This window comes from Haemaphysalis longicornis, unplaced genomic scaffold (genome assembly GCF_048455015.1).
Source record: "Haemaphysalis longicornis isolate Haplotype H1 unplaced genomic scaffold, Haemaphysalis longicornis Haplotype H1 scaffold_81, whole genome shotgun sequence".
Lineage (NCBI taxonomy): Eukaryota > Metazoa > Arthropoda > Arachnida > Ixodida > Ixodidae > Haemaphysalis > Haemaphysalis longicornis.
The window spans coordinates 1,091,857-1,108,009 of NW_027526449.1; the positions used below are offsets into that span (position 1 = coordinate 1,091,857).

Below are 16,153 nucleotides of genomic sequence, written 5' to 3' on the forward strand. Positions count from 1 at the left end.
CACCGTTCGGCTTGTGTGCTGTGGTGTATGGGACGCTCATTATGAAGTTCATTAACGTTATCGCTTATCGACCTTTCGGCTTCTTTGATTTTGACAACAATTCCTCTCTTTGTTGTGTTAAAACTGCCCCAATCGTCACAACAAGGAACATAGCGATCCACTCCGCGATGTTGTTTTCAAAGCCCTGCTTATACCAGTTGTACCGCACCTCCCACAGGTGGCGATACCCCGCCCGACTGTGCGATGACGTCATCGCTCGGCGAGGTTTTCCTGCGCACGTTCGCCGGTTCAACCACCAACCTAAACAACATTGGCGTTAAAACATTGTAAAATAAGCGTGAATGCTACATAGTTGTCTCGGCAATGACAACGCGTCAATCTCAAGTTGTAGAACAAAATTTAGGGGACGAGCTTCATCCATATACAAGCCTCGCAAAACTCCGAAAGGCTCTTTGGTTTATTAGTTGGAATGATTCTCACTAAACGGAATAGAGAGGATACAATTTTTTAGGCATTACTGAATTCTTCCTTAAAAGTAGCTTATATAGACATGCATGTTTTAAAATTAATTATGCGAAAGCGGCTGCTTCAGGTTTCAGATCATGTCCCTTCACTATTCCTTCGTCCTGTAAAACTTTTTTTTTCTCTCTGCCTAGACTGCAAAACTGACATTTTGTATTCACAGTGGTTTTAGGAATACTGCCAACCATTTATATTCTTCAAAGGTATAGCAGCATGCGAAAGGGGGATTAGACAAGTGAAAGTTTACTCTTAGAGTGCTTTCGGGTTCACATAAGAGGCACAAATTTGTCTCATATCCAGGTTCAAGCGTTCAGAACACTCGCAAAAAGTTCTCATTTAAACGTTTGGTCCACCTAATTCAACTATACTTTTCGCAGGCCGTGGAGGATTGGGTAGCGGTGGTCTTGGCGGCGCCGGCATTGGCGGACGCACGTCCCTTGCCGTTGGAACTGGTGGCCTGGGTCTAGGAGGTGAATAGTTTTAAAGTTAGAATATTGTTGCAACATAACCGGTGGATGGCCTCTGCTGAATAGCTTCTTAACTTATGTAAACTGTTCTTGCAGTGGCCTCAGTGTGAAGTCTTATTTGTTTACTTTCCTAAAAGGTTAAATGGTGGTTTTGTAGATTAGTATTCAAACTAAATCACCTTCTCTGAATTCGAGGTTCTTACGAGAGCGACGAGAAAGACAATGTAACAAAAGTAAAACTTTGGCGTTTCCTAACGAATAAACGATTTGCTCATTCATTGCAATTCTTGCGCTTACTATGCAATATTTTTTGCCAAATAATTATTTTATGAGAGAAAAGGGAACGAGCTAAGACGGGTCACTTAATTTTGATCGATTATAGGGTTTAACGCGCCGACGCAACGCAGGCGATGAGGCGCGCCGTAGTGGAGGGCTCCGGATTAATTTTGACCACCTGGGGATCTTTATCGTGCGCCGAAATCTCGTACACACGGGCGTTTTTGGTTTTCGCCTCCATCAGAAAAGCGGCCGCCGCGGCCGGGAATCGAACCCGCGACCTCGTGCTCAGCAGCGCAACGCCTTAGCCACTGAGCCACCGCGGCGGGTGGGTCACTTAATTTTGTTTTTGTTCTTGCGACAAAGCAAAATAATTTGTTGCGTTTGAATAAGCAGTGCATCGTATCTACGCTTGAAAGATTCGGCGAAATGTAAACGCGGATAAATACAGCAGTTTATGTTTTTACTGAACAGGCCGTCTACAGTTAGTATGCATTTTATAAAACAAATAACGGCTGACAAAAAATGTTCAATACGTTAGTTAGGCGGTATTGAAAAAGCTTAACTAAAGTGACGGGCTGAACTGTTTATGGTTGCATTATTTATTTATTTATTTATTTATTTGTAAAATCTTTGTCGCACAATTCAGGCATTCTTGCAGGGGGGGGGGGGGGGGGGGGGCGGAGGAAAGGAGGTGCAAACACAATCCGTACATCTGCAGATACTATCAAGTTTGAAATATTTGTGAAAGTCACAAAGACCAGGTCACATCGCGAATAAATGACCTAAATGCTGTATCAGTTGCGAATTCAATACATTTTTTCAGACAGGAATTGCCTGCGGTGAAAACAAGTTGTGGAAACCATTTGTACGGCAGTCCTTTCAAGGATATGAAAGATATGATCTCGGTGCGAAGATACAAAACGTACTAGGTGAGCGCAAAAACTGAAAAACACACATAACTTCACTGCAAAAAGGGTCATATTTGATCTTAAAAGGAGGATTAAAGCTTTGAATTACACTTGAGAATTGTTTCACCCAATGCACTGGGTCTCAAACATCCTTTCGAGAATCCTCACAATTAGAACCTCCAATGGGAAATGTTGTACGCCACTATATTATTAGTTCTAAGGAGACCGTTCATCTAAATAATGACTATATAGGGCACCTAACGTGTTCTCGAAAACATCCTTAACTACCCTCAGCGTTATTTTAGGCACGAAGCTAATTCGCTGCCTAGGCAATTTGGATTTGGAGCAACGATTCTGAAATTTGGAGCAGCGATCATAGGATAGTTAGATGCCGGGCAAGGTGGAACCTCAAAAGAGAAAGAACGCAAATAGTGAAAAGTAAGAAACCCAGTATGGAATCAGTCAGCACCAGGAGAGGAGTTTAAAGGGACACTGAAGTGATATGTAAACATTGCGGGATTACTTGCGCAAATTGTAGTAGGGAGTCCCCATGCCATGTTTCGACCACCCTGGGCGCGTTTACGCGATTTTATTTAGTAGAAAAATTAATTCGAAAATGCTGTCCTCCTCTCTTTACGCTCGCCCATTTTCTGCGGCGTTTTCGTGTGACGTCGCGAGGAGCCGAGCTCGCAATTGGCTGCGCTACTGCACGGCTCCCCGGCCTTCAGACAGAGTCAGTCGGCCCAGCGTTTCGTCCGCCGGCCGCCGACGGGTCGTCGCAATTCGTTCGCTCAGTTGAAACGAAGCCAGGACACGTTTGTGAATGGAAGAATCTGCCTTTCTTTACTTGGTTAGTTTGTACACTATATATAGCTCCAAGTCAAGGTCGCTTCACACAAGCGCTGCACAAGCGCACATGCGACGCTTCGCTGACTGGTACGCCAGTAGGAAAATATAAGGCATCTTGAAGGCGGGAGAAAAGTCAGCGAAGTCAATATAGGTACTAAGGAAATAAAATCAACTGATATTTTTACCGTACAGCGTAAAACTAGCGTGCGGGAAGCACTTTTTTGCGCTGGGCGAACAAGCACAGCGGTCAGCAGCACGACAACGCATCTGCGAACGCTTTTCCGTCTACGAAATGCAATTGCTAGACGTGAGCTATTGTGGAAACTCGGGCGACGCTTACTGCACGAGCGCAATACAACCAATAGTCACCTAAGCTGCTTAAAATGCCAAAACTAAATAAAAGTGTAAACTGATCGTATAATATATACGCTATATTACCACATCCTGCATAGCCCGGCCCGTGGCCGAGTGGCCTGGGGTGCTAGGTACGTCACCGCAAGTATTTTGCAAGTCACGAGTTCGAATCCCCGCGGGTACGTGCTTTTTTGTTGTTGTTGTTTTCCGCCGATGTTTTTTACATTGAGTTCACCTTTGTTTGGGCCGCAACGTTCATGGCTCCACGAACTAGTTCACAGAACGCGCGCAGGCTGGCACTGGCGCGCTAGCGAGTTCTCGTTGGCGTGCTGTTGCCATAAGCACCGACTGCTTGCAGGCAGTGGGCACAGGCCAGAATGAACAGACCCTTGGCCTGGTGCGAACACGCTTTTTACGATACAGGCATGAGGGAGGCAAGCTCGAAATATGGGGGAAAAGCGCATGACATTTGGGCGTCTGCGGGTACGCGGAGGGCGTTCATGTACTGCGTAGGTCTCGGCTAGTGAATGCTACTATTCCAAGCCGTCCTGGGAGGCTTATCTTTATGCATTTTTACAGCTGACAACATGGCAGAAGCGCGGTACGATGATTACTGAGTTATTGAGAATGCCCATCCAACAACGCCACCGGTTGTGTTTTACAGAACCGAAACCGAAACTTGTTTGGTTGCTCACCTTGGGCATCGTCCAATCACGGTGCCCGCTCCTCCTAACGTCACAGCTTTAGTTGGTGCGGTCGCCGCAAACCGCGCATGGTAGTTTTTTTTCTTTCGCGCTTTGTAAAATAATTACCGATTTGTCAACCGGATAAACGATGAAAAGTGTGCTAATTTGAGCCAGTCTACGCAGTGCAAGCAAAAACGGGAGCTTGACAAATTCACTTCAGTGTCCCTTTAAGTTAACTCTTCAAAACAAATTCGCGCTTCTGAACGAGCAGAAAGAGGTCACTGTTGAGAGGCTGAAAGGTAACCCAACATCGGCACTTAGGGAATCAGCAGCAGCTGTGGGACAAGCAACACGTTGGGAACAAACTGTAAAACTAACTAAGAAAACGAAGTATCTAATTGCCAAATGCAAGAACATGAAGTTGTCGAGTACGGTGGATCAAGTTGAATTATCAGAGCTGTCAAAATTGATCGCCACAAGTAAAGCAAACTAAATTCCCGCAAGTAATATGGCAGTGATCTAGGAAACGCGGCAAATAGGAGCAAACCTAAAAGCAACTAAGAGGAAGCTAGCCATTGGGAAAAACAGAATGCACGTACCCTGAGACGAGCTAACATCACCCACAACCTGGAGAAGGTAATAAAAGTAGAATAAGGATGCTACACCAGTCTATACGCCAGCGAAGTTAGGCCAGAGGAAACTGATTGATAGGCGACCGTTAAAAATAATTGGCTCCAATACACGCTGTGAAGGGTGTTGGAAGCAAATCATTCAATGACACCCACAACAACTGCCCTTGCGACGTCACTTGAATCCACACATGTTGCTCGACAAAGAGTGAAAGCAGAGATTCTGCCAGCGGTTACCTGGAATTCGCGGGGGCGGCGTCCCGAACGCCTCAGCAGCGTCGGCCACGGCCTAGCTAGAGCGGCTGACGCCACCGCTGTAGCCCGGCCATGAGTCGGGAAAGAGAAAACGGAGAGTAACGTCTCTCGAAGAGTGAGACAGCGGAACCTAGCCATCGAGATGTGCTAGCTTGGGGCTGCACCACTACGCGACACTCGCGCAGACACCGAAACAATTCGGCATGTGACCTTAGTGATTCCCATTTATACCGATTTAAAGTTTTTTTAAGTTTGATAATTGTGAGAAAGCTGAGGGAACTTTTATGATCGCTATTCATTTGAACCAGTTGCTTATTTCGCCTTTTGTAGTACCTCTTAAAACACAACCGAATTACTATTCAGCAATTTAGAAAACGAATTCCCATTGGAGGCATACAGTGCGCAAAATCTAGCGTATTTCTGTCGGCCAGATGTCTGTATGTGGCTTGTACATCTTGTTTTCCCGCCCTGCAAACCCATCCTTAACGTATGTTTGCCATACGACCACTTCCAGCGGGTGCGGGGTACGCTGGAGGTCCTGTCGAACAAGTTAATCAAGCCGTGTGAAGGCACCGCGCAATGGACGCGAAGCTGCAGCAAAACAGGGCCAAATTAACCGTCGCTAAAGGTGACAAAGCTGCACCGCCGACGCCGGCGAGCAGAAACTTTCGCGCGTGGAACGCTGGGTAATTTGCCGAACCATCGCTAGTATGCTCTGTGAGTGAAACCCTCGGCCCCCTCGTCTTCACGCCGCCGCCTCTGCCGCGTTGGGAGTTTGTTGACCCGCACGGCCCGAATGAACCGTCGGCCGGTAGAGCTAGAAATCTTTGATTTAAAAGCATTTAATTCCGTATGCACCGCAGCATTGCTGGAAGCATTAAAAAACCAGGCAGCAGAGGAGACCTACATAAGACTTCTAACTGACTTGTGTAAGGGATGTACGGGCGGGATATTGCTTCACAAGGGAAGCGAACATACCCATACTTAAAGAAGGTACGACAGGGGATACTATTTTGCAAAAAATCGTGCACAAGATGCTTTTAGGGGAGCGGGGTGTATTCATGAATCTCGACTGGGAAAGCGCGAGATTACGGATAAACTAAGAATACGTGGGTCATTCGACGTTTGCAGCTACAGGGCCTTACTCAGTGAGGGTGCAAAACACCTAGAAAAATGCTTGAGGAACTACCATAGGTGTGGGGCTGAAATAATATGAAGTAATGATAAATAAATATGCCGAAAGTGCCATCTTCAGAATATGTAAGAAAACGCTAGAACAAGTAGAATATTACAACTTCCTCGGGCAGGTGGTCGGAGCTGACCCAAACCACGAGAGAGATATCCGCTACAGCATAGGTATGGGCTGGAGAACACTCACCAAACTCTCCCAAATAATTAACATAAGCTACTTCTATCACCAAAAACAAGAATATACAGCCAAGGATGCAACAAGAAAATTTGGGGGTAAAGAGCGGACTCGAGAAGCGCAGGAAAGGAGAGGTCTTCGTCCTGAAGTGGATGAGTAGGTAGTTGATCATAATTTTGATGATGATACATGTAAAGGACACATGCGTACCATGGGACACATGCAACTGGGGGCACCAGGTCGCAAACGCGCTGCCTTTCACGTGACGCTTCTACAAATTTCACCGGTGTGGTATATCCGGCAACGGACTCAATCCAGGTACCTTCGCAACATTTGTGAAACCTGGGGCTGTGCATAACACCGGCATATCTCGTTCACAGTTCAACACTATTACTGTCGCATGCACAATATCAGAACTGCTACCAAGCTATCATGCGTGACCGGTATTATCAAGTACTACCAGTTGAGGCTTTCTTGTATAATTTGAAAAGCCTTGCTAATAAAGAATCAGGTGAAAATTTTTCTTTTGATGTTTGATGTCGCTTCTCGGCTCCGTTTTAGGTGGGATTGGTGGTCTTGGAGGTCTTGGAGGACTCGGAGGACTCGGTGGACTCGGAGGGCTTGGAGGGCTCGCAAGGGGTTCTTTGAGCTCCCTTGGGTCCAGTCTGGGTGGAGGGCTTGGCGGTAGCGTGTTGGGAGGACTACTTGGTTCCAGGCTCCGTGGGAGTGGTGAACTGAGTGCACGTGAGTATTGTCCATACACTTAACCTGTACTTGCCGTTTAGCAACGAGTGAGTGTAGTTTGAAGAAAAAAAAAAACGAATTGAATGATTGATGTGTTTCTCCTGCGTCTTCAAAGACCTGTGCTTTGATGTCTCTTTTACACTGTAGGCACCAAGTTACCGCATTCCCCAGACAAACCCAAATTTAGGACTGGTTCTGGTATCAAACACAGTCAGTGGGGAAGATGTTCACAGAATTTTTTTGCGTATTATCCTGCTACCCAGGGTCATCCAATAGTCCCGGTGATATTTAAGTTGACGCGGCATATTTCATTAACTGCCTTTTCGAATGCAGCCCCGGTCTTATGGCTGTCCTGTGCAATATATAGACGGCGTCTGGACACAAATAGATGCCTTCGATGGGCGGACAGATAGCTACAGAACAGAGAACGAGAGTATGTGAGTGGAGGAGTGACGAGAGAAAACGCGTGGGCGCCTTGGGTCCGTTGGCAGAGCCTTGTTAGCGGTACCTACCTACTTTCTTGGCAGCCGTCAAGTCGAAGTGCCGGTGCCCCTTGCTTTGGCTGGCGTCCGTCGCACGATGCCTCGACGCGTCCCATGGTCACTTATATAAGTTGTAATATATGGAGTGTGCCGCAAGTGTTAACCAGTGCCTAGATAAGAAACTTTTTGGGTTGCGCACTTTGGTAACGAAAAAGCAAGCACTGCTTATCTACGAACTAGAAAGGAGCTTAGAAACGTAGTAGCAAAATTTGGCTTCTCTGAACGTACCCGTAATTACCCTTTTTTAATGAGAATAAATTACCCCAGCTCTTATTATTCGATATTTGTTGAAGTGATCTTGGCCAGTTAAACTGTTCTTTACTACGCATGCATCTGGCGAATCTCCGTTGTTATTTCCAATAGTTGGCTTTTTATCCTTCGCGTCGCTTTGGGTATACCTAGAATTAACGATTGTTGAATTTGAACGATTGGTGAATCAATTATTGGGGATCTTTAACTATACCGAGAATTCACGATAGGTCCACCGTAAGCTTTGTTAGAACGTTTTCTCGTTCTTAGGCTTTATTGATCATGGTGTAAAGAATTACGCAGAAAGAAAGTGTTTCAAAACACTGCAAATTTACGTTGAACAGTGTTCGTTGGTGTCTCATATTCACAGTTCATAACGCTTGGGGCTTTTGTTCCCATTCGCCTGTAAAGAATTTTATTCGGGGTATTTTTTAGAGGAATATTGCGAAACTTTTATTCCTTGTGCCTTGATGTATGGGTGTTCTTTTTGGTCTTGTGAGAAAAATTAACATTCTATAACAAATAAAATAAACAAAGCTTGACCATTTATTCCGCTGTCTCATGTGCAGCCGTCACGTACTATGGCAACAGTGCCAAGCGAGCAAGGTCTGTTAAACTCGAAGGTCAGTAACTGTATCACACCGCAAATCAACAAAAAAGAACTGCACAAGAATTTGTGCAGTACAATTTTTTTTTGTGACCTTCATTTTCTCTGATCTCATATGACGCGTTTACATTAAAAACAAACACTTGACCCTTCAAAATAGCACAAAACACTAATTAAAACACCCACTTTTACTATCCATAAGTCAGCCTCCGGGACGGCAGCCTTCTGCGGTTGTAATTCTTCCAATTGATCAGATAATGTAAACCTTTCTTTGACCGTAGCTATGTATCTCATTTCGAAAAAAAACTCAAACCCTCATTACCCAGACTCAAAGATCGCGCTGTCCAGAGCGCACTTTATTGTTCAAGCATATAGATAATGACTGGTAAATTAAACTTGGTGTACAGCCACAGCAAAATTGGCTTGGCACGCATGCTACCTTTATTTGATGCAGTTTACCTGACGACGAACGCAAACAGTGCAGTTGTACGTCTTCACATTGTTGTGAGAACTGGTCCACCTACTAATCCTCTTTTACCACACTTTCAAATAGCCCCAAATATACAGATTTCAGGGGACAGTAAGCTTGATTTGATAACCTAAACGCTTGCTTGTTAGCACCGAGTCCTCCTAGAACTTGAAATACGCACGGCCGAAAGATTACGCTTCTATAAAAATAAAGCGAACATGTTTATAACTCTAGCAAGTTTTGTTTTTTGTATTTCAGGTGAGCGCAGCCGCCTAGCCGGTGTGGGCGTTGGAGCTGGCTTGGGTGGTTTGGCGCTTGGAACCGTACTTGGTGGGCTGCGCCATCACGGTGGTTTCGGAGGAGGTTCGGGCGGTGGTCTTGGCAGCTGGGGCAGTGGTGGCTACGGTAGGTTGTAATTCCCAATCCCACGCACGGAAATGATCGACTACAACAGTGGTCCATATTAGTGGTAGTGCATCTAAATAGTACGCCATTTTCGGCTTCATTCTAACGAATATATAAGCCTATTACGAAGACTGTCGAAGAACTGTGAAACTCTGTTTCAGAAAAATTCCCCGAATCCACAGGTATATCCTGGAAATAAATCAATTAGTGCACATACCGAGGGGCTTGCCATTTCTATAGTTTTGCACAGACTGGGCATGTTATTTAAAAATAAATTTGGGGTTCAAAAAGTAGCAAAGGTACAAATATGAGCCGATGTAATATGAGGCGGCATATATACCAAATAAATAAAAAATGACTTTCGGTAAAAAATTAAATGGCTGAGGAAAGCCTTTTACGCAGCTACTTTTTTGTTGTTTGTTGTGCGCTACAGGTGTTTGCAAGAGTTTGTTCTCTCTTTGAGGAAACAAAATACAGGAAATGCCAACTCGGCGAAACAAACCAATTCTCAAATTTTTTAAACCATCCCACTGGGAATTCATGACCGGAATACAGAAAACCATAAGAAATATATTGTTGTTTTCATTGAATGATGTCTTCCATTATTTATTCTACTGAGACAGCATTGGATCCTAGTGTTGAGCCACTAAACCATTGACAGTAAATCTTAGCACTTTGATTCCTGTTCGAAGTCTTGACGGACGGTTAATCTTTATTGCTCTGCTATGTATAAGAAGAATCTCACCAACCGCGTTTATTGCGAGTAAAGATTTACATTTATCAGCCATTTTTATATTGAGTTCATCACAAAATCGACTGACTATTTTTTGCAACCCACGTGCTTGAAGGAGAAGGAAACTGTTTAAGAAATGTTAACGTGAAAGACAACGAGTATTGCAGAGTGGAACCTCGACATGTTGCTTGAAAGTCTTAGATATGTGGTATCGGTACCTTGGGGCATTCTTTCAAAATCATAACTTTAATTATCTTCTCGTCATGCTGATTTGTGGTTAAAAAACGCGACTAAAAGATCGTAAAACCAAAAAAAAAGCGTTTATCACGCAAACACGTGCTTGGCCCCAAGTAATGCCCGCTACACGAGCTGTTTAGGGGCTGGACCCATGCCCCATTACATTCGAGAAATCCTTTTCTTTCTTCTAAAGAGCTTTGGGAGAGATCTGTCATCATCTCTGACCTCAATAACCAGCGCCATGTCGTGTTGAGGGCCGTTCAGGCTGGGAAAGCTCAAGGGGTCTTGGACTGAAGGCTCCTCTTCATTACTTTTCGCAATAAACATGTTTACACTTCGTACAATCGCTGTATTCTGGAGAAAAAAAATAAGTTCTAATATTCCTAATAAAGCACAAGCAAAGGTTTGTTTGCTCGTTAATAATCAGTACTTGCGACCCTAACACTCTCAGAAAAACTGTGGCACGCCCAGGATCATTTTATTGACTATATAATACTGATCTGTGAAACACGATCTGATGGTCTCGCATTTAGGACTGGAAGTGATCTTAGGCCTATGAGGAGAAGCAACCTTGGCCCTATAACAAAACTTTTCCGTGCATTTAGCCCTGTGCGAGATAAAAAAGCCATTCACCTTTCCGTGTATACAAAGTACAGTTTTATACGTAGTGTAGCCAAAAGTATGACAATGTTTGCTTGGGTGCCCTTTAATAGTAACATATGCTTTCTTTCCGAAATAACCCAGCTCTGAAAGCCAACATTTTGTAATTGATATTTGTAGTCTGACTTCATAGTGACACCCATGAAAAGCTATGATTACAAAAGTGGCGTACCTTATATCGGTATCAAAATGTTGTTGAATCAAATGACTCAAAACAGCGCTCGCATGTTTCTTTGAACACATGATAAAACTATATGCTTACGTTCTTAAATTGTAATGTATCCAAAGAAACCCCATGATATACAAACAATCAGTGACGTTGTTTTACGTCCCAACAAAAGGGACAGATCGATTTGTACGGGCAGGAATCACGTACACTTTGCAGAGTTGTTGCCGACCGGCCGCAATTAAAGATTTGTACATTTTTCTTAGAAGCAAGCAACCTGTGTTGCCCAATAAAGTAAAAAAGAGAAAGATAGAACAGAAGAACGGAAATAATGTATTTTAGTTAAGTTGGGCAACAATTTTTTGAAACGTTTTCGTAAAAAGCAGGTTTTCTAATGTGTACAGAAGATGTAAATAAATAACGAATGCAATCAATTATTCCTTGCCTCAAAGAAAAGGCATAATTTTTTAGGGAATCAAGAGTATAAGGCCATCTTTGTTGTTATGACATAATCAGAAGAAGAGAAAAATTACGCAGACAGGCCGACAATATACATGATGACGAGCGTCGTAATAGAGATATGTTTAAAGAATCAGCATTGTGGTTGCGTTTGCCTAACAAATATTTAGCTTGGATTCAAGATATCGACATTGTAGCAGCCTTGACCTGTTTGAACAGGCAACTCCTGTGAGTGAGCTTTCCAAAGGTAAAAAAAACAACTGTTTTTGTCTACCGTTAGCAGTGTGACTACACTGCGAGTATGCATAATTAGTACAGATAAATAAAACTCAGGTATCATCAGCAATAAGTGGCGAACGTCCCTCCGAACTTGCTTTTGTTTGCTCTACGGGACAGAAACAGGAGAATCAAGTTTTGGTTCCCGACGGTTTCCGCTCGCCGCCGTCTTTTAGAAACTGTAAATCATGCAAGGGCATCTCTTTTATTGAGGAATTTGTAGCTATCAGAGAGAGTACATATATATAGATGAGACGAAGGCTATGTCAATCTTTAAAACAGTGATGTTAAGGGGGCTCGGGGTAAAGTCTTGGTATGGGCAAGGTTCAGATTTTGAAGAAGAGCTACCGCTCAGTTCTGTACCAATGTCCAACCATATGTGAACTTCGTGATGCCTGCTTTGGCAAAAAGTGCAAACGTTTTGAGAGTGGTTAAATGCGTGCGGGTAGCCATAGTGAAAAACCTGTGGTGCGTCGTTAAACCAATGTCTGCCCACAATCTTCCGTAAAACGTGCGAACGACGCAAATTGAAAACGTACTGCTAACAGCTGGAGCTGTAAAACCAATTTAACATTGGAGTTTGTTAAACTTCGGTTTTGTCCGGCGGCGTTAGCAAAAAGAAATTCCTAGAAAAAAATTGTGCCGCATGTAAATGGTGCACCACAACGTATAGGGTTGTATAACAGTGAATCCGGCTTTCGCGCATTCTCGAGTGCCAACACAGGGAGACATGCGCATGCACATTCCTTGCTAGGGGTGACAGTCTTTCCTAGGCTACTAAGCGCAAAAAACTGGCGCAGCTTGCACTAGTCGTGCAAGGCTGGAGAAACAGCGGAGCTGGGGATCGATCCAGCTTCTTCCCCCTGGGATCTCCCGTCAGTGTGGGGGACCGACGGGAACGGCCTAGCCCTTTACGGCCCAGCCCAGCCCACACAAACGTGTGGGTAAACAAATCGTTTACTAAGTGGCACCTGTTTCGGTTTCAGTTTCAAAGCCCTTGGTAGTCGCTGCAAACGCTTCCGAGACTTTATTGGTTTCGTTAGTTCACTCATTTCGCCACCAGGGGGCGAGAAATCGCACATTAAAAACGGCGCTCAAGCGAGCGCGATCACGCTAGCCGCCTTCAAGATGAGAACTGATATTTCCTCTTGCTATTCTCGTATTTTCTGAATAACAAGTGTAAGACACGACTTGTAGGACATGGAAAAACGCGATTGGCTAAAAAATACACCCGTTCCCTTCGTCTTCGTTCCGTCATCACGCTTGAAAAATGCACTCACACATATGTGTGGGCTGGGCTTTTGTCGTCACGAAAATTTTGCTGGGCACTACAGGGTGGCGGGCTCGTGCACTGCAGCGCTAGCGATAAAAATTTTTAAATGCGGAGCATTCCTTAGCCTCGCCTCTTCCTGCGTCGGACGGCGTCCACAGCTCCGCGTCCACAGCAGGTGCGCCTCTCCTCCTTCCCTCCTCTCTCTTAACAGCAGCTGGCGCGCGCATGCGTCGTAGTCAGCCCGTTCACTCCGTCGCGGTCTCGGCGTAACAGGTGCGTGATAGCACCGCGGTGGGGCGTGGAAGGGCGCGCGCTGCTTGCGCATGCGCGCTCTCCCCCCCCGTTCTGCTCTCCCTCTACTGCGGGCGCTGCAAATATAAAGCGCCTAGCGGTCGCTCGTGCTTCAGTCACTGCGTTGCTCCTTCCTTCCTTGGTGGACGCTCGCTCCACCCTAACGCGACTTTACTCTCCTCTCTCTACCCCAAACCAACACCAACGCAACTACGACCCAACTACCCACCCTAACGCGACTTTACGCGGCGTTAACGACCCCCAATGCTCTGCATTTACTCGTGTTCCCCTCGCGGGAAGGCGCGGGAATTTTTTCTTCCTTTCTTCGTGTCTCATTTATTCCCGGTTTTGTGCTGGCTCGTTGGCAATGTTTTCTTGCGCCTTAACCTTGAACTAGTTCCGTAATTACTTGTGAAAAAATATTAATTATAATTATTAATTATATTAATTACAACTTCAATATTTTTATTTATCCAAAAATCCCATTTATAATAAAAGTATTCCTGAAAACGATGTAAAACTCGTAAATGAAACGTAAAAATGCAGTTTTTCTGCGCCTGGTGCCATTTTTAAGGTATTCTTACTACCCGCAGATCATACGAATAGAAGCCCAGCCCACACATATGTGTGGGTTTGTTTTCTGTGTGAAATACTCTGCGCTTTCTATATTCACTTGTCGAAGCATGATTAGGAAGGGGTAAATACACAAAATTTATTTACTTGTGGCCTTTTTTCTAAAATCTTTTTGTTGGGCAGGAAAGGGCTAGCAAAACCCGGCTTAACTCGGCCTCACCCCTCAACACTTACCATACCCTAACAAGAACATCGCAAAACCTAACACAACTTAGCAAAGCGCAGCATATCCTAGCGAAACTTGGCAAGACCGGAAGAAGCTAGGTAGACCCCCATCTCCACTGTTTCTAAAGCCTTGCACGAGTACTGCAAGCTGGGCCAATTTTAATGTTTTTTTTGCATTCTTGGACAATTCTCAGTCCCCAAAAATAGTGACTCAAATAGTAATAGCAATTCTCTGTAAAGATTTTCAGAGTAGTCAGAGGCTCCCGATTTAGAGCAGACAGCGTAAAATGGTTGCCACCAAAGGATTTTCACAGCAATGAACTGCCATTATACTTCTTAGTTATGATTGCGCTTGAGAGCGGTATAAGGGTGAAACGCGGAGTCAGCATGTGAGCAAGTAGAAATAACAAACTGAGGCATTTTGCGGGTACAATACAGTACATTTTAAAACTAAGAAACCAATTCAGAATTATTTATGCTGACAAATAGAGAAGATCAAAAAACGAAAAGCACCGCCTTTCTCTGCGAGGCGCACAGATAGTAACTTTGTGTTTCTCGCCTAAACAGAACCGTCCCTATTGACAATGATTCTATGCGCACCTTCGCTGTCGTAACAGGGAAAGCCGCAGATTATCCATTTGCAGGCCTGCCGTAAAAGGGCTACAAATTTTCAGGGTCGCAGTACTATGTTATGCGTAGAATTGATATTCTGATACCTTTTGTAGCTACAATAACCTAAGTGTCCTTATTGTGAAGCGTTGCAACGAAGCCAGCTGGTAGCGAATAAAATGCGATGCTTGCAACATAAAATCTTGCCACAGGGAACTTTTCTAAACACTAACAGTATCTTTCCTCGCACGGCCATTTTATTTATTAGTTGAACTTAAAGGGAACTTAAAGATGAACTTAAAGATGAACTTAAAGATGAATTTAAAGGGAGTCTGGTACATTAGCTCTTGAAAGAGTTGGTGACATATGCATAGTACACATTGCAATGCCATGTTCGCTGCGCTCCGCATGGTTTACGGCAGCTGAAATATACCTTTATGATGAGTTTGAGGGACATGCCTAGCGTATACTGTTACAATCGAGTCTCTGTGTGGCATGCAGGAAATTACGGTGGTTACGGCGGATACGGCGGATACGGAGGATCCGGTGGATACCGTGGATACGGCGGGTACGGCGGATATGGCAGAGGTTGCACGACGTGCTACCGTCGTTCCCGTTGCTCTTCGGGCAGGTGCGGTCGCCGAAACTGGTGATGCGCCTCTTATGGAAGAAAAATTGTGCTCGCAATAAAGTATTGTTTCCATAAAATGTTGTACGCTAGTCGGTCGGTATAGCCTAATAAGTAGGAGAAAGCAGCGCACATGGGCACACAAAAAGCAGGGACAGGCGCGGGAGGCGCGACACGAGAGACAGTCCAATGCGTCGTTTTATGCTTTGTAATCTTCGGCGGTGCTCCCACTGAATTTTATTTTCTATTTTCACCATTTCCGCAGACATACATGGCAGTAGTGAGTTCTATTGTGGATTGACATTCTTTCCTACTGGGTCAGGTTTGACTCGGCTCAGATTTTAATTGTGTTGCTTGTAAGCGTTTTTTTTCATATGCCAAGGAAACGATTTATGCTATTTGACCTACTGATCAGTGATCACACTATACGGAAGGTAATATACAATGAAAACTGTTTCAATAATTCGTCATAAAGCCTCTGAGAAAATAAAAAAACTGTACGCTATTATCAAAACATTTTCAGTAACGACCGCAATATTTCAGGTTTCTATGATGCATGAATATTGAATGAGCCCCACCTTTTAAATTAAGAGAAAGTTGACAGAAGACAAAGGTATTGTTGGGGCTTACCGAAAGAATAGAAACGGGGCTTTTTTTTTCTGAAAACATACTTCAAACCAGACTTCATACTT

The 16,153-nt window shown here is 44.4% G+C and overlaps 1 protein-coding gene across 2 annotated transcripts in view; it reads left to right on the forward strand.

Annotated features, from left to right (window-relative positions):
* LOC144150940 (uncharacterized) overlaps positions 1 to 15,534 on the forward strand; it is a 48,769-nt gene extending 33,235 nt beyond the window's left edge. Inside the window, exons 8-11 of one of the 2 annotated variants that reach the window (XM_077682238.1) lie at positions 900 to 992; positions 6,877 to 7,059; positions 9,185 to 9,331; positions 15,335 to 15,534. In XM_077682238.1, the coding sequence (XP_077538364.1) occupies positions 900 to 992; positions 6,877 to 7,059; positions 9,185 to 9,331; positions 15,335 to 15,486 (575 nt within the window). In that variant the 3' untranslated portion in view covers positions 15,487 to 15,534. The remainder of the gene's footprint in view (positions 1 to 899; positions 993 to 6,876; positions 7,060 to 9,184; positions 9,332 to 15,334) is intronic. The other variant, XM_077682239.1, reaches the window with a different exon arrangement.
* Positions 15,535 to 16,153: the final 619 nt, after the last annotated feature.